Source organism: Trachinotus anak, unplaced genomic scaffold (assembly GCF_046630095.1).
Source record: "Trachinotus anak isolate AG129_WGS33_773 ecotype Australia unplaced genomic scaffold, CSIRO_AGI_Tana_v1 ptg000008l, whole genome shotgun sequence".
NCBI lineage: Eukaryota > Metazoa > Chordata > Actinopteri > Carangiformes > Carangidae > Trachinotus > Trachinotus anak.
Genome location: NW_027273859.1, coordinates 25,560,260 through 25,584,826, shown reverse-complemented (window position 1 = coordinate 25,584,826; position 24,567 = coordinate 25,560,260). Strand labels below are relative to the sequence as shown.

Sequence of the window (24,567 nt, the reverse complement as noted above, 5' to 3'; positions counted from 1 at the left end):
TTGAATGATGATTTTCGTCAAAGGGCCAAAAATTGATGGTTGCAGTTTTTTAAATGTGAAGACTTTCTGTTTTTCTTTGTTGTACATGACAGTGACTGAGGTCTTTTTGACTGCAAACACAACAACAGAACGTGACATTTAAAGATGTCACTTCAAGCTGTGTGACATTTTATAGACAAAATGATTCAGGAAAATAATCAGCAGATAAATTATATGTTCTTATGTTCTCCTTAAGATGTATCTTGGTCGAACAATTCATGAGGGATCCTAATAACAATATTTAAGAAACAACAACCAGAAACATATCAGAGTATATATATTTTGCTTTTTTAATATCAGTATTTGTCTCGAAATTCCAATATCAACATTGATGAAATAACCTTTTTCTTCTGCACACGACTCATTAAAGCACCGCAGTGTCACAGCTGACTCCAGTAGATTAACTGCAGCTGCAGAGTGTGCACAGTGCGCACACACACACACACACACACACACACACACACACACACACACACACACACACACTTACAGTATGCGTGCTCTCATTCTTTCCCTTCATCCAGCTCCAGAACTGCCTTCATTTGTCACTCTCTCCATTTTCTCCTCCACACACTGACACAGAAACACCACAGTCCCGACAACTTTCACGTCTCTTTCACTGCCTCAGCCATCTGTCACTGTCCGGCTCTGGCTGCAACTCCGCAGTGAAAAACTGCATGGACAGCCTGAAACGCCCACAGATCACTTACTACTTCTACAGACCTTAGCGAAGGACGTTCAGCTGGGTGTGTTGAGTGCTTTATCAAGAAAACTCACTCTTTTAATCTGAATCCCTCCCAGAACATTTCCCAGCATTTTTACTTTCTTCTCAGTTTAAGTATTTCTCTCTGATAAGGTCACTTCATACTAAAAGAGCAAAAGAACACTGACCTTTAAGTTGTTTGGATCAAATAAATGTCAGACATGTGAATGCAAATGAAGTGCAGCTTGAACCAGAAATTGACCACTTAGTGTAATTTAATATGTGAACAAATTCATGAGACTGTGCTGGTACAGATGGCGGGGTGTCACGGGTAATACTACCGATGCTTGGCAGCGACACACGAACGGCTGGTGTTATGTTTTGGCACAAAACTGGAGATGAATATTAGATCATGCATAGTATCTCCTTTTTAGATAAAATTTCTGAGAAGAAATTAAATATCTCTTCATCTTTGTGTGTTATTTGATTAAATGAAAGGCAGAGCAATAAGGGAAACTGAAGAGAGAGGAGTGGAGTCTGCTCCACAGACCCAGTGACTGCAGGCCACTGGACAATGAATTATAAATCTCAGTATGTGCTTTCCAGATTAAACATGCATACAGTAGAACATCAGCAGGCATACAATATTAACAGCTCGAGAATACAGAGGGAGACAGAGAGACCTCAGTGTGGGACATGTGGCAGTGGAGCCCGTAATGTTAGTTACCTCCTGATATCTGATTGTCTGACTTACAGCAGATGAAATATGTATTTACTCACCAGGTGAGAGTGAAATAAAACGACTTGACTGCATTTAAACATCTTAAGTGACAGAGTAATGAGCTTAGAAATGATGAAGGACAGACACTGAATTTGGTCTTAACTCTTGTCTAAAGGTTTTTACACAAGATACTTGAGATTTTCGAACTCCCAAGATGTGATGGGAATATTTTTATGCACAATAATATTGTGTGATGTCAAGGGAAAACTGGGGAAAGTCCAGGCTGCATTTCCAAACTATGCAACATCTGGAACTCCTATCAAGACAGCCTGAAAACAAAGGTCCATCTATATAACAGCAACATCAAGTCCAAACTGCTGGGCAGGGAATCAAAAGAACTGATGTATCCCACAATGGATGCCTGTGAGGCTTATGTGGCCGAACAAGACAACTGGTGCTGAGCAGAAAACATAAATCAAAGACATTGTCACTGAAGTGAAGCAGGGGTGACTGTGATGGCTGGGCCATATGATTCAAGTGGAAGCAGACCTCATCCTGAAGGTTGGACTCCTGCCGGCAAAAGAAAACCTGAAAGACTAAAAATGACCTGACGCAGAACTGTGGCAGACAAGCCACTGCTGCCAAAAGGAACTTAACTTTGGCGGCAACTCAATATGTTCCTACGGATAAGGAGCAATCCAGAGAGCTTTGTGTCCTCATCTCCCGTGTAGTATGAATGAAATTAAGTAATAAAGGATCAGTTATGCAGAGGATGTCAAATGACACATTTGGCAGATATCACAGCTCGCCAAATTCAGACTTTAACTGCTAAGTCTTTCTATTCTTTATTTAGGAATTTTCACACACTCTGCAAGTTCGGAGATATTTTAGGCTGTCTTAAACACACCGCATATTTAAAATCCACAGATTTTTAATGATGTTCTATTCAAGGGACTGCGAGGGCTGCTGCAAAGCTGCAGCTTATGTTTCTTGAAGTGGTTTATGGTGGATGCTCTGGATCATTGTCCTGTTGTGGAAGCCAACCTCTACTCAGTTTCACATTCACGACTGACTGCAGGACATCTGCATCCAGATTTTTATAAATATTTAGTGAATAGTTGCCCTCACGTTTAGAAGTTATCAAAAGGAAGGTTACTATGCACTGATTTAGCAGGGTGGCCAAATTTTTATACATACTACAACTACTGTTTATTTTTTTTCTATTTTCTATGTTCATGAAATAAAAAGAAAAACTTTTCACTTTAAAAATCGATGTTCCCAAGCTTTAGATGATTTTACGGATGAGAAATTACACTTTAAGACCATTAGGATTTTTAAACATGACTTGGAGCAGCCTTTATAGATCATTGTTCGTGGACCCACCACCCACCTCTGAGGTCAACTGACTGAATCAGGTCTCTGACTCCTCGTAACAAGTCTGCTCTCTATTTGATTCTGAGCAGCTTGATAAAAGCTTTTAGCCGCAGCTGGTGGAGCCTCAACACCTCAATACCTGCTGTTCAGACTCTGCAGAGGCAACTGGGTGAAGTCATGAAGGAGTTTTCTTTAAAACACTTCAACAATGATTATGTTGTTTTTTTTTTATAACTTACAACTCACTACTTCACAAAAATATACAGACATATAACAATGAGAACACATAATTTAAAATACATGTTGTGAATATTTTTGTCTAGACATAAAACACCAAGAACTATGCTTTTAGTTCGTAAGACAACTCAGCTGAATGTGTGAAATGTCTCATAAATTTGTGTCAGGTAAGCCATATAAAGTTTACAAAAATAAATGAATAATAAATATATATTTACTTTGACTTAAATCCAGTAAATCCATTACAACTGAGAAGCAGTATTTACTTCCTAGACACACAGTACTAGGAAAATTGTCTCACTCTTTATTTTCATTTTAAATATAAATATAAAATTAAATTGAGTTTTTTAATTTAATTTTGTTTTCCAGAGGAGATGTCGATATTTGCAGATATTTTTCACTGAATTACACAAAAATGAGCACAACAGGACTTTTTTTAGCCACTAATTTGCCACCTTGGGTTTGAATATTTCATCATATGAATGAATGAATGATTGAATGAATGATATATAGCTTGAAAGAAATCAATCAAGCAGACACAGACTGTGAATGGAACGGGACATTTAAACTGTGAAGAAAATGGATGTTTTGTTAAAACTTTGAAGATACTTAAAGGGAAACTTAAGACAAGTACCAGGGTTCAAGAGGTTAAATCGATTTAAATAATAAGATGGAGGAAACATTAAGATTTTTGAGCTTTAAACCCACAGAGGCAGAGATAAAGACGGTGGTGCGGCTCAGCATCAGGAGAGAAGTTTCATATTGAATTTCTGCAGATTTGAGTAAAAAAGCGGCCTTCAGCTTTTCTGCTTTTATTAAATGCGTGCGAATGAGAGAATTGAGCAGTGAGCAGATAGAAAATCACCCTACAAATCAGCCATTATTTGAGGCTGAGGTGTTTTCAGTTCGAATATTATATGACCCATGTAATGTATGTTATTCATGCATTTCACTGAACCATGGTGACATCCTTCAGAAGATACACGAGGTGCAATGTGTCATGTTAGCAAATCCTATGCTATCCAATGCTAATGCATTCAGCTCCATTGAGAGCAGCACCAGCTGATCCAGTATAATTAATTGAAATGCCAAGGCCACATTGAATTTATCTGAAATGGTGAAAAGAAACTGTCTTCACAATCACCTGCAGAGCCTGAGATAAGTTGGTCATACTGCATTATGTAATGCAGTATGTTCAGCTACCGCTGCTGTAAAGTGAAGGGAAACAATGAGAAGAAGACACCTGTGTGGTGACTTACGTTGGTCACGGCGTCGATATTCGCTCCGGCCAGACAGAGGTGACGAACCACCTCGAGGCTCCCGTTGTTAGCGGCCAGGTGTAAGGGAGTTCTGCCATACTGGATAAAAAGAGAAGAAGGTGGCGTTCTCAGTCAGTTGACAGGTGATGAAAAGTGTCCATAAAGCACTGGATGTGGTCACTCTTGTCCTCAATAATGTGTTTAGAAAAGGATTTAAAAGGAGAAGCTGGAGGACTGTTAACAGTGTATGAGAGTGTTGCCATAGTTTATAGTCTAGTAGTGTGATAAAGCACTCAATGTCCAGAAAACTCCACCGCCTCAACACTGCCTTTAAACTGACTGTGCATATCTGCTCATTCAAACTTGAAAAAAGGTGCAGCCGCAGATTGCAGCTTAACTTTGCAATGATAAAAGAAAAGCTTTGGAAAACATCAATAGCTGCTACAGAATAAGCTTCCCTGAAAGCAGCATTTCAATCAATTCCTGACTGTCACAACTTGAAGAAACAAGGAAGCATTCATCCTGTTTGAATCTGCTGTAAACAAAACGGGAGACATTTTCAAATCCACCCCTCTTACCCTCCCCCTCTATGTCTACAGCTGACAGTGAAGACAAATCCAGGCACAGACTCAGCAACATGTGAGACGCTGCTTCAGATAAGCTTTTAAAATAACAAGCAGAAATGAAAAATAAAAAAATCACAACATCTGTGGCCGTGCTGTCTGCTTCTGATGCACATCCCTTCCCCGGACCTGGCTTGGAAAAAAATGTTTCTGAATGCAAAAAAAACAACAAAGGAGAGGAATCCCATCACAGGAATGCATGGATGGATCTAATGAATGGTGTCACAACAGAATGTGAAATCACCAAAAGGGGGAAACATTTGTGGGAAGCTGTTAAACCTTCAGCCAAAATAGAAACCAGGTACGTGATATAAATAAGAACACTGCACACAGTAACTAAAATCTGATGTTAGGTAAATCTACATTAAGTATTTTATGCCAGATTGATGAGCCCGGTCTAGATTAGATTGGATCAGAGTAAAAATCACGCTGCGTTTATTTACACTCACAGAAAATCCTTTCAATCCCCGTAATAGGTTTGCTCTGTGTTTATTTATCACCTCTGTTTGGCCTGTGATTAGCCCTGGTTTAGCTTGGATGGAGCAGCTACACTACATGCTCAAAGGTATTGAGCTGTGAGTCCATATGTAGCTGTTAGGACAACTCTTTTCTCTACACCATAAGCAGCTACAACAACCTCCACTCTTTTTCACATGATTTTGGAGACCGGCTGCAGGGATTGACTCCCATTCAGACACAAGGGCGAAGGTGTAGGATGGGGTTGAGATCAGGACTCTGGGAAAGATGTGGCTTTGTGCACTGGGTCATGTTGAAATAAGAAAAGGCAAACTGTGCTCATAAAGTTGGAAAGACGCCATTGTCTAAAATATCATTGTATGTAACCGTTAAAGTTCATTAAGGTGGGTAAATAAAATTACATAATGCTGCCGGTGTGTAGCTGCCAGCTGAAAAACAAAAGCTGTGTTTTGATTATGTAAGATGAGGGTCAAACTGCTCATAGTGCAACCAGGGACATTTTAATACAAGGACACTCTTTTCAAATGTTATTGATGTCATTACAGTTCTCAGAAATGAACATCTGGATATCAGGGCAGCAAATAACCCTACACAAAAACATGCAGTTGAACAGAAGAGTTTGTTGGTTTGAGGGTGATGGACAATGAATATTGAGTCAGAAAATCTATCCTTTTGATTTTTAGTGTCACGTGCAGGTTTTGGTACAGCTAAATTGTCGACCCGGAAAGTTCGGTTCAGTTCAGTGGACTCAGGACGACCCACGGATCCCCCCCCTGGAGGATCTGGAAAAACCTACAGTAACGGAGTCGGTGGTTTAACCCCTGATTCCTCCTGTCAACATGTGGAAGTGTTCAGACTGACGTCAGCCCTGTGTGAACAAACACATTCCTCTCATTCATCTGAGTGGAGCCAGTCTGTTGACGCAGTTGGTGCCATCTTCAGGGTTGTCAAGCAAAAACGTTGAACCAGGCAACAGAACTCTGTGTTTCTATTGTTTACCTCAAGATCATTACAACAAAAGATACAATAACTGGTGTCATGATATCTTTCCACAGTTAAAAAGTAGAATATTAAAGTACTGAAGTAAAATCCTGTCTGTGAGTAATACGAACCATGTGCAGTGTTTTGGTGTCTGATGAGCCTTTAATTAAGCTTGGCTCACTTCCTCAATCATATTTCATTGTCTCACTGGTACCTTAAAAAACACACCCCCACCAACACAGCTCCAGGGCTGTTTTCGATCTCAACTAAATCCCAATTTTTTCTCAAACCATGGTTTTATTTGTCCAGATATTTGTGACTGTTGGGTTTTGGGTCAGCTCTCTGACTAAGGCCCTTTTTGCCTGGTTACTCAGTTTGGTCAGCGACTAACTCTAGGATGAATCCTGATTGTTCCAAACGTTGTTTTAGTGAGGCAACTTTGCTCCTGGGAACTCTCGAAGCTGTAGAAATAATTTTATTCCCTTCCTGATCCAGGCCAGAATTTTATCATGGAGGTCTTCCTTGGACTTCGCGGTTTAGGTTTTGTTACTCTAAAAGAGCATGGGTGTGATGGGAAGTGGTTGTCCTCACCTTGTTGGGGAGGTCGAGGCTGGCCTTGGCGCTGCAGATTGCCATGACGATGGGCAAATTTCCATCCTTACATGCGATGTGCAGCGGCGTGTTACCATGGCGATCCTGCTGGTCCAGGTGGCAGTGGTGTCTGAGGAGGCAGCGGACCACGTCCACCTGACACCTTCGTACGGCCAGGTGCAGGGCTGTGTGGCCGTCCTGGAGATGCACACACACACACACACACACACACACACACACACACACACACACACACACAGCACAATGTAAATCCTCAGTCTCTCTTAATTTCTTTATATCCAGCCTTAACATTGCAGATTCAACACTTTAGTGGGCAGGTGTTTTATCAGACTGTGACCCACAGGGGTGAACGATGTGCTTCAGTTACTTTTTAAGTGATTGTCTTTTTTATTGCTCCTGTTCAAGGTGCATCACCTGCGTGTTTTATCAGAGAATCCATTTGTTCTAATTAGGTTTCTGTATTTAAACTTTCAGCCAGGCTGGCTCCCTGAGGCCATAATATCGGAGCAATTATCACAGTCTTTCATTAGTTCGTTCTGATCTGTCTGACTTGTTTTTCTCAACTGTTTTTCGCTGTGCAAAGGTGACCACACTAGTTTACCCTCTGAGGATGAATTAATTTGTCTATCATATCATTTTGGTGCGCAGGGACAACCAAAACCCTGACCCAGAAGTGCTGAGAATCCCCAGAAGGATCTGGAAAACCCTGCAGAATGAAGGACTCCTGACCCAAATAAGGAGTAAAATATTTGATGGACTGTTGCCCAGTTTTGGTCAACTCATCTTTCTGTCTAACACAGCATCAACAATGAAACATGCATTGTCACTAAAAAGTTAGGAGTCAGAGAGAAGTTAGAAAAGTTAAGATGAGTGTATGTTGTGTTGAAAAGTGTTACTGTGCTTTAGTGTTCAGAGCTTATCACCTTATCAGTCGCTTCCAGATCGGCCCTGTGCTCCACCAGGCACTCCACGATGTCCACAAAGCCCCGAGCAGATGCTGTCAGCAGCGGACTCTCGCCCTCACGGTTCTTTGCATCCACGTGGCAGCCTGTCTGGCAGAGTGCCCGGGCTACTGCCGAGTATCCGTGCCAGGCAGCGCAATGCAGCGGGGTCTCCTGCTCCTGGAGGTGGAAACGCAGAATGCAGAAGAATATAACCTTCATCCTTTGGTTGAAGAAAGGTCTCACTAATAACCACTGTGTCATTTTTCTGCATGTGCATGTAAATGTGTGCATGTAGTTACCCTGTCGGACAGGTCTGGGTTGGCCCGGATGCTGCACAGGTAGCTCACCACATCCACGTTGCCATAGCGAGCCGCTACATGAAGAGCTGTCTCTCCAGACTGCAGGAAAAGCACAACAGAAAGAAAAACTGAAAATCATGAGTGATCAAATAAAATTATAGCAGATTTCAGGTAAACACTCAGAGAATCCAAATCCTGCAAGGCTGGATGGTGGGTCCAGGTGGACTGGACTTGAGGCATCACAAAGTCACAGAAGTCCTGACGGCTCGTTTTAAGGCTCAGTTTCTGAATACAGGCTGTGAGCATTTCTCTGTGGACTGAGGCTTTGATAATTTCACAGTATTAATATAGAACCTAGACCTGCTTTATAATCAAAAAACACATGGAAATCTCACTTTATAGAAATATGGGACCTCTACATATGAAGAAAAAGATTATAGTACTTTGAGTTATGAAATAACAGCAGTGAAATGCCTCCTGCTATGTCATGCCATTTCCTCTGAGTCAACAACTTTCCATAAACCTCCACTTAAACAAGACAGTTATATTTTACAGTCCTGCGTATTCAGACATTTTATTCATTAGAAATTGATCCATCAGCTCTAACATTATGGCTGCCAGTCAGAGCAGAAGCTCATTAACAGAGAAGCTGCTTATGTGAAATGACACCCAAGACACAGTGTTCACTTGGTAGGAAAGTGAACCACTTCAAATGACATCTAATGGATTAATATTGGGAGAAAAAGGCTTGACAGATCTATTTGATAAGGAAGATTATATGAAAACACAGCAGAGAGGAAAGATTCACCTTGTTAAAAAAAGGTGCTGAAAGGTCTTATGGCAGATTTAGACACACACAGACAACTGAGGTTGTGACTCAGTGTTATAGTGTAATAAAGTAAGATGAAACTTAAATGGTCCTTGGACAGGAACACAATAATAATCAGGAAAGTGCCTGGAGTACAGATTAGCTGTGGTCTGGCTCAGACAGAGGAGGACACCACCAGCGGGCAAAGTGATTGAAGAGACTGGAAAATGCTTTTGGGATTTCGCCTGCCCAAGCGAGCTCAGTGATCGAGGCATCAAACCAGCATCAAAAGCAAACACACAAACACTTACACACACACATTCACGCAAGCCATCTTTCTCAGCAAGACCTGTTTCTATGGCAACAGCAAATAAGCTGATAAAATGCCAGAGTAACTGGTTTTCTCCCCAGGTGCTCACTGTGATGAGTGAGAACGTGTGTGTGTGTGTGTGTGTGTGTGTGTGTGTGTGTGTGTGTGTGTGTGTTCCTGGGCATTTTGGAAAGTCAAAGTAATGCTTTTCAAGAGGTTTAATGAGGTAGGAGAGTGTGAGTAACTTCTGATAGATAACAGTGTGTTGACTAGTATTAAGTGTGTTTCTACACGTGTGTTGTGTGTGTGTAAATATGTGTGATTGTGAAACAGGCAGAGAGGAAAAAAAGAAGCACTTGATTCACCTTATCTTGGACATCCAGAGGGCATTTCTTTTCATGGAGGAATCTCAGGGTCTCGACGTGGCCGTGTCTCGCTGCGTAGTAGATGGCATTGGCTCCACTCTGAAGGATCCAGAGAGAAGAAAATTCCAGGATTTATCCCTGACCTTCATAATAAAATCCAGCTCTCTGGGATTGTGTCTGCAGCCAGATGATATGAACACATCCTTCTAAAAGACTGCTCAGCACATTTTGTGTCAAACAACTTGGGACTACTGCGAGGATGTGCGAACATCCCGCCTTCAGAGCTGCACGTCAGATAACGGTGACAGTTCAAAACTGATCCTGCTAGAAACCTGGTGACAGTGTGTCAGTCGTTTGCGCACAGCACACTCATGTTCCTTATCGTAATCACTTGGTAATGATTTATACCAAACAATAGAAGGAACAAGAGGCAAACAATGTAAGATTAGACGGAAACGTCACCTGAAACAAAAGCAGACGGGAGTATCTCAATTTGTCTGAATTAGCTGGTTCCTCCAGGGTCAAGCAACGCTTTGCAAAGTGAGTCAACATTCAGTAAATTCCTACACAACAAACTTGTGTAGTGTGTAGCTTTTCAGTGAATTAGGGCACAACAATCCAACTTTATCCCACCAAATGCCAATTCCAGTACTTAAACACAGGATATCTGCTGATGTTGAGTACAAATTCAACATCATTGCTCTTTTTCCCAAATTTAAAAACTGTATCACAGTGTCATTTGCATTTATTTGTTAAGTTGGGAAACATGAGGCCAGAGATGCAAAATGACTGAATGAATGTGTGGAGGCGTTAATGTGGAATGGCCACGTCATCTATGCTAATATCCCTACGACAGAGCAGATTCCTTCATCTCTGCAACTAAATCCAGCTGTGCAGTAAAGTATTTCATAAAAGCTGAATTTATTCTATCTTTTAGAAAAGTTCTCATGTTAACCACAAAATAATATTACAGTATCATTAAAAGTGTTTTTCTGATATCCATGTATATCACAATGTGAGAAAAGTATGTAAAACTATATAAATCTGGTGTTCGGTGTAATGAACTTCAGCTGAAATGATCAGTTCGTGAATCACTTAGTCTATCAACTTTGTTTTCTCAGTGTTCGACGACAGTAAACTGAATATCTTTGGGTTCCTATTGTTGGACATTTGAAGACATCACCTTAGGCTGTGGACATTTTTCACTATTTACAGACAATTTACAGCCTAAATGATTTGTCAGTTATTTGAAAGAATAATCAGCAGCTTATTCCATTTACCATTTTTTTTCTGATTGTGTATGTTGCCTATTGGATTAATGTTTGGATTGATGGGATAGATGCTTGGGGACCATTTAGTTATTCTTTGTCGGGTTCTAGGTGTTATGTGTTAGGATTTTAAAGCTTCTGGAGCTTATCAGGGTGTCCCATTTTTACCCACTGCTATTATCACGTTTTGTAGGCTTTTAATTGTATTTTATTCTGATTTGTGTGAAATAAATTAAATTAATGAATAAACATAATTTTTTAAAAATGATAACACAATAGATCATAATCAAAATGCTCCTGAAGCTGTGCCAGCATGTACAGATGGATGGGTGAATGTCAGGATCAGCTGTCTGTCGATCAGAGATAATCAGAGTAACATATGCTTTTCTTTACAAGTACTCAGCACAGAGTAGTGCAATGAGTTCATAGGCACGTGTCTTTATACTGTATTTATTGTAATAATCCAAATGACAATGTGTCAGAATTACTGAAGCTCTGATGCCTTCAAAGCCTGCCTATTAAACTCAGCAGCTGGCTGAGTGATTAGAGCTAACGGATGAGTCTCTACCTTGTCGTGGGCCTGGATCTCTGCACCTTTCCTCATCAGCACCTCGATGATCTGAATGTTGCCACAGCCGGCTGCGATCAGGAGGGGAGGGGTCCCGTGCTGCAATACACACACGTGTTGTTATTTCAGGTTTCAGTGATTTATGTTGTGTTATGTGATTTTATGTATTTTTAATATATGTGCTTCAATCTGACATGGGTGGGATGGGGTGAATTTCTCTCACAGGTTCTTAAAAAGTTTGCAGGAAATGAACCTGGATGGAAACATCCCAGGTTTCAGACAGTACTGACTTCTGCAGTGAATGCATGATGGTGGAAATATCGCTGAGGTAAGAGAAAAGAAGAGGGAAGAAAATGCCTGGATGACCTTTTCAGTTCCTCAACTTAAACATTGAACAAAGTTAGAAATGGGGCAATTATCAGCCCTGACTTTCCTCTCACAGACCGTCAAGCTCTCTGTCACTAACTGCAGTGATCTTCTCCTCCTCCCCTCCACACTTCTATACTCTCTCCATTCTCCCTCTCCTCTTTTTCCTTCTCATCTCTCTGTTTTCTTCTACACTTCACTGAGTTTAATAACATCACGCTCCTCCATCGTCTATCAGCTGTCAACAAACAGTGTCTCGTCAGCACTGAAACAGCGGCGAGCAGAATAACGATCAGGCAGCTGTACATGTACCTGAGCATCAGGCTGTTTGATGTAAAAACTAAGGAACAGTTTGACTCTTTTCTGCTATAAATCTTATGTAACTCTGCTCTTCGTTTAAACCTGGCAACACATCTGGAATTATCTTGTCTTCCCTTTCTTTTCCCCATTTCTTATACATACAAATAAATTTTTACATTATCAAATAAAAGCTGTACTCTGTTTATTAGTAACACCAAGCTAAAACTAAGGCAGTGTCATACAGTAAAGCAATAAATCCTCCGTGAAGGTTGTAATGTTCAGTTTTTGTTGTGTTGATTCAACTTTGTGATGATTTTGGAGGATGAACTTTGTGGGGCTGTTGAACTGTTTTGCAGGGGGTTGATAGAAATGGGCAAAATAATAGAAACACCTGTCAGTATCGAACAGTGCAACAATCAAACAGCACCACAAACTATGTGAAAAAGATCTGTGTAAAACTGTTATAACCTTTATCAGTGGAGGATATTTTTGTAGGGCCTCAACTCTTCATCCATCTCTGTCACACCTTTTACTGATCTTCTTTCATTAGGATCATTTCATTTCTGGCTGAAATGACTTTATTTGTTATTTAATGGTTAAACACCTGGAGAATATTGTGATGACAGACTGGACTGAAAATGTGTGACTTTCTTTCATGCAACTTTCTGTTATCTCTGTTTCTCTCTCGACTGTTTTGTGGGGGACATAGTATCTGGTGCGCTGGTTGTATTTTTACATGCAAATGGAACAAAAACCAGCTTTGTGTTTTATAAACTGGAGCACAGACTTGCTGCACAAAATTCAATTTGGGATCTTGTGATTGGAAACCTCAGCTCAGTCCCTAAAACAGGCAGTCAGGCTGGCTGCAGAGAAGAACATGTGAACGCTCTGACAAATGGTTATGACCAATGAGCTGACAATGACCTTGTCTGTGTATTTGGGAAAGTTTGTGAAAACATTTCGCACTTTTACAATTATACAACATTATAATTCAAAAAATGGGTTTTATGTACAATAAGTCTGTGTGAGTCACCTTGTTGGGCTGGTTGACGTCGTAACTGTTCAAGGAGCCGAGCAGATGCTGCAGGCCGGGCACGTTGTCGTCATTTATGGCGTGGATGATGGCCTTCATCACGAAGGAGTCTTCCTCGTCCTAAACAGGTGGGAATGACAGTTACTGTTCCACTGTTCAAAGGACGATCTAATCCTGTGAACGTTAATCCTGTGAACTCTCTCTGTCACAAGCCCCCCCTAAGTCTCTCTTTCATCTTTTTCTCAGACATGAAAACACAGAGAAACAAACAGAGAAACAGCTTTTTACTCAGCTTTTACATTTGCATCTGCATTTTAGTTTCAGAAGATATCAAGACTGTTTTTTTTTTCTGCCTGTGACATGTGACCCAATAACCTTCAGCCAGAGTCGGCTGCGCGGCACAGAAACGGGCTGTGATGCTCTGCTGCACAAAGAGACGAGGAGGAGGAAGGCTGGGAGGTGAGGAGAAGGAGGGAGGAGAGGAGGCGAGGCTGATGTGGCATTTGTTCGACCAAGCGTGATACTCCGGCTGCATTCCTCAAGATAACCTCCCTGCTGGGGGAGCCGTGACTAAACCACCGCTGAGAGCCACAAACACAACACAGATATGTCTGAGCAGCAAAGTGACCGCTGCGGACTCGCTGTCAACCCAGCTGTGTGGGACTTTTACCTTCTGAAAATACTCATTCATGACACAGGATGGAGGGGTATTACCTATTTATCTTATTTTCTCTTTGCCGTGTCTGATTTTTCGAGAGCAGGCTTCAAGGAGCAGCCTGCCGGTAACTAGGAACCTCTCCACCAAAAGTAGAAAACATCCACAGTCAGTCAGAAGAATCGCTGAATGACTGATGTGATGACTGCATTATGTAACAGCTCTGGTCATGGATAACAGTTTCCACATTAAAAAAACAGAAGGAGAGAGTTTGGCATTTGGAAAATAAAGACGTGGTCTTATGACTAAAAGATCAGATGTTACAATCCTCAGACAGATTCGGGAAAACTTGGACTAGCAGAGAGAATGACGAATGTTCTTCTGTCCTTCAGAAAGTTGATCTCAAAGTATTTTTTAGAGGTGGCTAAACCTTATATGCTCGCTACCTTGGCAAGGTAACTCGCCAACTTGTGCTGCAACAATCTGACATAGGGAGTAGCAGAAAAATATACTGGCTTAAAAACTGTACTCTGACCATATCTGCCAAAAAATGATTTTTTTTTGCATATCATTCAGTCCAAAAAAAAAAGAAAATCATGAAAATAATCCTCAGTGTGAACACACTCCCTTCTTTCATGTGACCCTTTGACACTGAGCCTCTAAGACAGAACACAAACAACTTCTTAGTTGAAATTTACAGAGGGGGGGCTGCACTGAAACCCACCTCTAAGTACGGTCTTTAAGTAAAGCACTTAATCTCACTTATGTGTTGGGAAGCTTGAACCTGCTGCAGTTCTGTTTGTGCACTACAGGGGGCGCGGCATCTTTACCACGTTCACCTCTACCTGCCAACTCACCTGCGGCACAAGGAAGTTGCTGTGTAATCCTTTGAGGAAACAGGGCCGGCCTTGGCCTCCTGCTACAGCTTCGTAAATCATTAAGCCTCTCACCGACGCTGCAGTGTTTACATCTCCCAGGCTTGTCTGTGTCAACTTTCATACATACAAGCGACACAAAAGCTGTTTTATGCATCACTATTTGTGTTCGCACTCAGATACACTGACTCGTTCATTAACAAGGGTTTCCTTCTCGAGAGGCACATTCCTACCAGCTCAGCCTGGTTTTAAGGTTACGCACACTGAAATTCCTACAATTCTGCAAACGTCTGACCTGTGGCACTGGGAGGAAACGAGGAGCAGATCAATTACATGAAGAAGCTCAAGATTCTCAAAGAGATTGTCGAGCTGAAAATACCAGAGCTGTAACCGAGAGCTCGGGGTCCTAACAATTTAATGCACTTCAATAAAAGAAAATTGGAACTCATTAAGTTGCCAGTCCCCTGTCAATTACTTTTATTTGGCTTTTATCAGAGATAGAATAGGACTGTGGAGACAACTGTAACCGTCCTCAAGATGGAGATGCTTTTCTCAAGTGCAATTAAAAAGCCTTGATGGTGTTATAAGCGGTAACCCAATCAACTGAAATAAATGAGGATCAAGATCCTGCGCTCTAATGTTTTGTTGAGATGTTTTGTCTGTGAATCCAGTAAAATGAGAAAAGCATTTTTTTTTTCTTACCAGGGTGTCATCGCTGCGTGCCACGCTCATGTTGCTTCTGGACAGGAAGGAGCGGGACAGACGGTTGCATAAGGAGATAAGTCGGACGGATTGCTGGAAAAGAGAAGAATGGCGGCACATTAATGAGCATCAAGAACTAGAAGAAGTTGATGTCAAGTAGTGTTAAGAAGACTGTGAACAGGCAGGCAGGTGGAGAGATAAAACAATTTTCTGCTCTATTTAAAGTCACTTTTCCTCCACTTAGTGCAGTTCGTTCTTTGATAACCCACTGTCCTTCGTACTGTCATGTGACTCGATTCTTTTCCTACAGGGGCAATCAGAGGCAAACTCAAACACGCAAACCTCTAAATCCTAAAAAATACAAAATATCATCATTTATCAGCGTTCATAGAAAGTAAACTGACCCTCACAGCTGCTGCTCACAAGTCTAATGGCTTCAGGAACAAAACCAAAATTCCCTCTATTTGTTTTGCATACAGGCAACCTGATGGCATCAGCTTAAAGTACAGAGGACAAGTGTAGGGTGACTGATAATCTCACGTCTTTTTGAGGACTTGTTCAGTAGTACGATGTGTTAGGGATCTCTGTGTTTCACAAATAATTTCAAAGCTGAGTTCAAAAGCACTTTGCAACCAGCGCCCATACTTTTGACAACCTGATGTAAACTAGCAAATAAGTGGATCTCACACAGAAAATCTGATTATAGGTCTGAGTATTGAATTGGATTCTATTTGCTCTGTCTTTTGGGCCCTGATTTCAGCTGGATTGAAGTATGGTGGGATATTTCGTTAACCTGGCAGACTTTTTGGCTGGACCGCAACAGAAATGCAGTAACTTCAATGTGGCAATCGGGAACGATGAGAACGAGGCGTCGTACTAAAATACCGCTGTGACCAATTCTACATATCAAACAGAGGGAGTTAGAGAGGAGGCTGAGACAAAATGTGAGAGACAAAGTGAGAAAGATATTTTGTCTCTTCTATCTTCCTCTCTGAGTGATCATTTTATAAGTTAATATAGCCAAAATCACAGCACAGTCTTTGTCTTTCATTTATGTGAACTTGTCTGACAACGTCATGGTTATTAAAATCAGGATTTCACCATAAGCGGTGCAGCCTAAATCTCACCAAAACACACTATATTTACAGCTCTGCTTTGTCATGTTTCGGTGCCAGTTTTACATGTTGCAATAAATAAACTCAAAGTCAAATCAAGCCAGAAGCCGCCAGTGTGCCAGTGGCAGCCCGAGCCAGAAGACAGAGACATGGCATGACAAGCACCGCCAAACCACCATGGGCAAGAGAATCCCAGCATCTCTCGCAGGCTGGGAGCAGAGCCGGGTCAGCTGTGATGAACCAAAACAGACAAGGAAACAACCACCAAAGCAGCACTGGTAGGAAGTCTGATGGTTATGGCGAGCCTGCAGGAGTTGTGGTGACATTAAAGTACGTCTGAGGATTTTTTTTTTTTTTTTATTTTGAAAGAAGCTGTCCAAGTGCAGTGTCTTGGGGATGAGTTACTGGGCAATTTTTGTTCTAATGTGCAGTAACTTGTCTCTTCCTCAAGCTCCAGTGAACAAAACATCAGACAAATTATCAAAGAAAAGAACTTACTTTCCATTTTCTTCGAGCTGCAAACTTCTTGAACTTTTCCATGTTGACAGCCGACTCCTTTCTGCTCAGCGCTTGTTGAGTGTCTTTTGGCTGATTTCACAAACACAGCAAATGTATGGACAGAAAAAAAAGCTTTTCAGAATATTCTTGGCAACATAAATTTGGAACAGAATCAATTAGTCGAGGGTTGGCAGCATTCATCTTATAAACCCAGGCCATTTCAAATATAAATATATAAACTACTGCCACAAATAAAATGAGGAGGAATTTTAAATTTTACTGGATCACAAATGTGTTAATATAAACTGAGATTTCATCAGTCAGCTATCGAAAACAGTCCAACCTTGATCCAGGGGTGCTGGAGACTGTCCTGAATCGTCATTCTCCTTCTGCAGACAGAAAATAAGGAGTGGGAGATTTGTTGAAGATATTTTCAGCAGTTTCACAGTTGACAGTCTCATTCAGTATTTCTGATGTAACACACCATTACAATAACTGTTTGTGTCCGTGGACGTGCAGAGGTCCGAGCAGAGATCATAAACTCATGGATCTATGACTCAGACTTGAGATTCATGTTTCATTGTCTCACTGGTACCTGAAACAACAATCCCCCACCAATGCAGCCAGTTGGGTCTGAAAACATCATTTCACAAGGAAAATTTATACCCGTGGTTCTCAATCGTTTTCACAACAAGGACCCTGAAACTGACACAACACACAGATGTTTTATTACAGAAAGTTTGAAACTTTGAGAACCAGCGATTTATGCAATATAGAGGTGAAACAATATGTGGATTAACTGATTAGTCAATAGAGAGAAGATTCATTGGCAACTACTTTGACAATCGATTAATTGTTTAGGCCACTGCCAGAAATTCACTTGTTTCAGCCTCTAAAATATAAAATCTGGAACAACATTCCTCTCTTCTTTTTTTTTGTTATTTCAGTCATTTTTAACAGAATATCTTTTGAGTTTTACACTGTTTGTCGGACAAAATGAGATATTTGTCATCTTGGACTCTGGCAACTTCATAAACATGTTTCATTATTTTCTAATGAAATATGACAATGATCAAAAAGAAAATCATTAGTTAGTTGCAGCCCTACTCAGTTCAAATAAAGACAAAAAGATTTCGACTGATGAAAGTTGTTGTTTGCTGTTTGCATGAAATGTTTAGCAAAGTTTTGTTCAACTCATCCTCATGGTCAAAAGACGGATGACCTAATAATTACCTTCTATATTGCCCTTTGTTGAACTAGAACAGCTTATTTCCTTTTTGTTTTCATACTTCTCTTTAATAATACCACAAATATGGTATTGAGACAAACTATTGGGAACCTTCAAGTAAACAGGGAACAATTCATGTCACCATCAATTTGTGTACTACTTCCTGATATACGCTTATTTAACAGATATGATACTTCATTTGGAGAAGATGTTTCAAAACATAAAATCAGCACTCTACACACAGATTAAATTAAACTAACATTATTAACAGAGTAATGCTTGGGACATCAATACTCTATATTTAATTAACATCTGACATTCAATAAAAGCAAAGCCAGTCTTTAAAAAAAGAACTGATGTGGTTCCAAAGTACAGACGCCACTTCCCTCAGTCTCTCACTGCCACATCCCTTAATGCAACGGCTGTAAACTAACAACAAAAACAACCACACATTGTTCTGAGAGAGTTTCAGTATGTTTGTAAGCCAACAGAGCCATTAGGAGAAACTGCTGTGGTCCAGAAAACACACCACTTCCTTCTGTCTACAGCTCTTTACTACCATATCCCTGTTTCTAACTGAGGACACCTCTGCATTCACACACACTCCAGTCACAGTAAAAGCACACACAGGGTCACTCTGATGACTGAGGTAAACTGACTGAGGTGAACTTTAGGTGAGGAAATGTACCATATGAATATCACAGAAGATCACAGAGAACAATGACCGTGCTGGTGAACATTATTAATAAGTAATGCATGTCTTCACCAAGGGAATCTTCATTAATCTCCCTGCCAGCTGAGTGGATCCATGTCCGCTCACGACGAAGATCAATTAAAAGCCGTTCCATTTCGATGCACTCAGCCAGGGATTTCTAAAAGCCCTATTAGTTGAAAGTTTGTAAAAATCTGTCTATTCCTTCGCCCACTGTCTGCATAAAGCAACCTGCCCCCGCCCCTCAACGTGCGTTTCTTACTTTTAGCCTGTCTAAATGAAATTATCTCCACACCTGCAATTATCCTCCTCTGTTAGCCCCCTCGCGCTCGCTCCATTGTTCTGAAGAAACAGCGTAGTTATGAGTGGGAGAAAGAGTTTCGGTGTCTTTAAGTGGAGCTGCAGTCATTCAGTTGTTGCTACAGCAACTCGGTATGAAGGAGAGAGGCTCACAGGTTTAGGTTCCTTATTGTCTAGAGACAAGAGAATTTTATTGGCAAACCTGCAGGGAGCCTGTACTCAATTTACTTGTCAGCTTCTGAGGATTTTATAAAAGGCAGCAATCAAAGAGCAAATACTTTTTTTGAAGTACATTATTATAGAGATTATACAGAGATAGGGATGAGACAGAACATTTTATTTATAATACAGCTTCGCTTTTGAATCGGCCAAGGTCTGCTGTCTTTACAGTCTGAAGTCCCCAGCTGACACTGTTGTACCAGATGTATTTGGAAAGATTCACTTCAGACATTAATTTCCCAAATTAGATACACAGTAACAGAAACTAAACTCTTTAGCTTAAGTAGAAAATTCACACTGATTGATATGTCCACTCCTGCGCTGAAAGGATTATTCAATTAACGATTTTGACAGCTGATTAATCATTCACGTCCTCTGCCAATAAAAACCTTCTAAATGTACCAGATTCTACCACAAAGTAATAAAGGTTCTGGACGCAAGAAAACAATATCAGAGGTCACAAGTGTCTTTGTTTGCAAAGGTCTCTGGTTTCAGCTTCTCAGATGCAAATGAGACGATTTGCTTTTCTTCAGAAGACATCATCTTGGACTCTAGAAACTGTTAACGGGCATTTTCACATTTTCTGTCACATTTCACAGACTGTTGATCAAAAAAGACAAATATGTTTTATCAATAATGAAAAGAATTATTAGTCGTATCCCTGTTTCCTTCTGGAAACAGTTTCCATTTGTTTCCTCTCAGTTCATGCTGTGATATTGCTACACCTCAGACACCTTGCCAGGCTCCGAGCTATTTGCTTGTGGCTGAAGCACAGTGGTTCGTCCTATGAGGGAGGAACTACCAGCAGCTATGGAGAGAACCGACTGTTTCTTAAGAACAGTGGCAGCTCCTAAAGAGGTTCTCATAGATGCTGCTACATCACTTATATCAGACCTGGAGAGTATTTCCTTATTGAAAGAAGAGCAAAAAATGGCACTGAAGACTTTTCTAAATGGGAAAGATGTTTTCGCTCTTCTTGTGACTGGCTTCAAAAGGCATTAATTTACCTATTGGCTCTGCTGGTTGTGAAAAAAATGTGAAGGATGCAGAATCCGTCTACCTGCAGCAGAATTTTCCAGACCTTCATCTCAAATATCATCTAATGGAAACGATCAATCAGAAAGTTTTATCATACGTACTTGGGGTCTTTGACAAGGAGCTTTGCTATGAAGTCTTTGGCCAGGATGCTGGTGTTGCTGAAGAACTCCTCGTCAAACGTGTAGTCGACAGCCGACACGTTGGCCAGCGTCTCCTGTTTGTTGTCGCCCAGGAAAGGTGACGCACCGCTCAAACTAAGAGGTGGAAGAGAGGTTAACGATAAGGTTAGAGATGTACATTAATTGCATCATTGATTAGTCAAAGGCAACTGTTGATCATTTAGGTAAATTTTCTTGAGCAAAATTGCAAAAAATTCAACCTTTAAAATGAGAGAATTTGCTTCTTTTCTCTGTTTTTTATTATTGTAATTGATTGTCTGGGTTTTAGACTCCTTGTCGGACAGAACAAGACATTTGACTATTTTCTGATTGATTAATGATTAACTGAGGTAATAACTGCCAGATTAATCGATAATGAAAATGATATAGCTATTAGAAGTTAGTTAATTATTTAGTACCAATTTTAATCTTAGTAAGTAGCAGCCCAACTCAACAGAATGAATGTGACCGTATTATTGTTGAGCAAAGAGACAATAAACACAGTGATACAGAACACAGAAAATATAATGCACCTCAAAATTTGAGAAAAAAGATGAACACAGATTTCTGTCTGACTGCACGTTCAACTCTTTATTTATGCTTAAATCAATTCAACAACTTCAGAGTCTCCAATATAATCTACTTAAACAGTAGCAATGTCGTCTCATCAAGTAGCTCGTCTCACTTGGGCCTTGTAATCAAAGAGAAAAGAAACACACTGATTTTCAATTCAAACACCAATTTGCTCACCGCTGATTAGCTTTGGCCCTCAAAACCATAACCTTGACCTTACCACTCGTTGATGTGGGGAATCTGATTAAAGAGCTGCGTAGCAAGTAATGGTGACTCATCAGTCAAAGCTTGCTACCAAACTGAAGTATGCGATATTTGTTAGTCAAACACTATCACAGGGAAAGCCAGCTGGATGGCTCTCAGACGGCTGCAATGAATACGTGACGAGTTTTGAGGAGGAATTTTGAGGGTGCAGAATTTTTATGTGGACACACTTCAACTTAGTCGATGCAGCGAGAGGATAATTTTCCCAACATGCAAGAGAAAAGTGCATTTTAAATGGACAAAACTGAGACAGAGTGGATACACACACATGCACGTGGTGATGAGGTCCCAGCCTCCTGCAGCTCAGGCAGTTAAAACCAAACAGCGGTCTGTGACAAACCCTGGCCTTCCCTTCTCCGCAAGTCAGCACCAGCCACTAATTAACATGCCAGCTGTGAGAGACGTGGAGGTGGTGAGGGTCGAGCTCAAGCTGAGTGGAAATGTATGAATCTATCGACTGTATAAATTGCAGCTGCTCAGAACAAGGTAATTAAGGCAGGTCTTCACAGGGCCGGGCAGCACAAGCAGCAGCAAAGTGTTAAGTCAGGTATCTGTGGCATCATTTTATCCACAGTTTTTCCCAAAATGCTTCCCAAATGAGACTTGAAGATGCAGAATGCACAGTTTTTTATGCTGAAATACACCAATCTTTACAGCCTACAGCCCAGATTAGGGCTCCAGTAGAGCAGAAAGTTGCGTCACCACGAGCTGATTCGCCACATTTCCCCAAATGATTTCAGGTTACATTACCTCAGGCTAGGCAAGTCTTTTGCATTGTTAAAAAGTGCAAACACTAGTATCTTTTCCTACTACTCGGAGTTGCCTAATGGAGCTTTCATTACTTTGCGGCAATTGGGTCATCACTCAGGAAGAAATCTCCAATTAGGAGTTTGGAGATGCTCCCAAAAAATCACGCAAACTTGTTTACTGAACTGTTTCCAGTGTTTTCTCCTCCTCACATTGTTTTTAACAACAGGAGATGAAGAGTCAGTTCACTTAACTCCTCCTTTGCTGTGATAACAGGCAGTAAACGATCTATTTTCTACCTTGCCAGGCAGAGCTGTGACAGCTGTGTAGGTGGACAGCATGAACAAAGATTGTGTGTGCATGTGTACAGTATGCATATGTGCGTGTGTGCGTGTGTGTGTGGATGCATTTGTGCATGTGTAAGACTGTGTAATGTAGAGACAAAATGATGCATCATTTTAACAGCACCTACACATTGAAGCATGTAATGTTTGTAGCTACTTATTATATAATAATGAGATAACACCTGTGCTCGGCTTTGCCTTTACTGTCTCTTTATTTATATTTTGGTGAGAAATCTGTACATGTTTGTGTGGGCAAGTGTACCTAAGGTGCAGTTTTGTGCACATATTTTGTGTTTGTATTCATGTGGGTGTCTCCCTGAAGGATAAAGGTGAGTGGGAGCACAGAAAGCCTTGTTGCTACTGTAGGTATACAGAGAGGACGGCAGCATCAACCACCAGCAGTTGATCTGTGGGTCACCAGGGGCATCAACTTTTCTCTCACTGTTGAATTAAACCTGCAGACGGCTGCTCCAAGAACACTTGCTGGTTCAATAAAGCCTTTGGCTGTGGAGGATGAAGTTCTTTGCTGGGTGTTTTAAAGATCAATTGTCTGACTGAATTAGCAGCAAATTAGGCGAATCGTTCAAAGCGAAAGGTTGAGCTTTTGATTCAAAGGTCACCGGTTAAAATCCCTGGACAGGTGGAAGAAAACAATGGGTTCTTCTTTTAGTGGAATAAACTGCCTCTGAAGTAGGCTGGCAAACGCAGATTTCAGTGAACAGTGAGCTGTATCTATAGATTATGATCAGGTCACAACTCCTTCATTAACTGCCTAGCATGCTGACAGGATCAAAAAGACTTATTTAGACTTAGAAAGTCTGTGTTTTTAAGTTAGCCCCATGGATGGCAGTTCATTTACATTTTCTTCCAATTTTACTCTTCATTCTCAGATACAGGAAGGAAAGGAGCTGTTGTTAACGTTGTCTTTTTGCAGCAGGATATGTAACTTTTGGATGTGTGGGGGGGTATAAGACAATAGGTGAAATTTTTTCTACATTTTTCAGTAAAAACCTTATATATTAAAATGAAATTAAAAAACATCTTATAAATATTATATTGTAAGCCACTGTGTCTTTTTTGGATGGAAATATGCTCGACTCAATAACATTAAATGTAATACTCAAACTTTTCAGGTAACAGATGATTGGAAATATCAGATGATAAGTTGAGAGACGTTTTCGCTGCCCACAGGGGTTTGACAGTGTTGTTCTCTGAGTGTGATAATCAGAGCAATTCTCCAAATAAATTAAAGTATGAAAAGCTTGACAGAGAGGAAGATGATAAAAGTTCAAATACTTTAATGCAAGAGGAGAAGATGGGAAAATAAAACCCAGGCAGAAAAATAACTATCCGGCATTAACAGCAGAGACATTAATGGGCAGGTTAATATTGTACAAAGTGAGATTTTCTTGGCTTTTTTGATTAAAGGTCTAGGTTCTATAACAATACTGTGAAAGTATCAAAGCCTCAGTCCTCAGAGAAATGTACACAGCCTGTATTCAGAAACTGAGCCTTAAAATGAGCCTTCAGGACTTCCGTAACTTTGTGGTGTCACAACAACTGCTTTCGGCCATGTTCCCAGCACGGCCCACTTGGACCCACCATCCAGCCTTGTAGTGTTTACCTGAATCTGCTATATTTTATTTGCTCACTCACAAAACCGGCTCAGAGCCTCTCTTCTGATTGGCCCACTGACCTTGTTGCTAGAACTGCATGGAGAAGCCTGAGAGAGGAGATGTAAAACTACATTGAGAAGGTTTTTCGTACTCAAAACCTCAAATATATCTTCTTGTGGATATCAACACTTCAAATACAACACTGGAAAGGTGTAAAATATGGGACCTTTAATGAA

The 24,567-nt window shown here is 40.7% G+C and overlaps 1 protein-coding gene across 1 annotated transcript in view; it reads right to left on the bottom strand.

Moving 5' to 3' along the window:
- dapk1 (death-associated protein kinase 1) overlaps nucleotides 1–24,567 on the bottom strand; it is an 82,677-nt gene that overhangs the window by 13,647 nt on the left and 44,463 nt on the right. The window contains exons 8-18 of the mRNA XM_071483799.1: nucleotides 20,731–20,883; nucleotides 17,476–17,521; nucleotides 17,133–17,222; nucleotides 15,520–15,612; nucleotides 13,288–13,407; nucleotides 11,589–11,687; nucleotides 9,753–9,851; nucleotides 8,270–8,368; nucleotides 7,950–8,147; nucleotides 7,006–7,203; nucleotides 4,334–4,432 (exon numbers count right to left, since the gene is read on the bottom strand). Coding sequence (XP_071339900.1) covers nucleotides 4,334–4,432; nucleotides 7,006–7,203; nucleotides 7,950–8,147; nucleotides 8,270–8,368; nucleotides 9,753–9,851; nucleotides 11,589–11,687; nucleotides 13,288–13,407; nucleotides 15,520–15,612; nucleotides 17,133–17,222; nucleotides 17,476–17,521; nucleotides 20,731–20,883 — 1,294 coding nt within the window. The remainder of the gene's footprint in view (nucleotides 1–4,333; nucleotides 4,433–7,005; nucleotides 7,204–7,949; nucleotides 8,148–8,269; nucleotides 8,369–9,752; nucleotides 9,852–11,588; nucleotides 11,688–13,287; nucleotides 13,408–15,519; nucleotides 15,613–17,132; nucleotides 17,223–17,475; nucleotides 17,522–20,730; nucleotides 20,884–24,567) is intronic.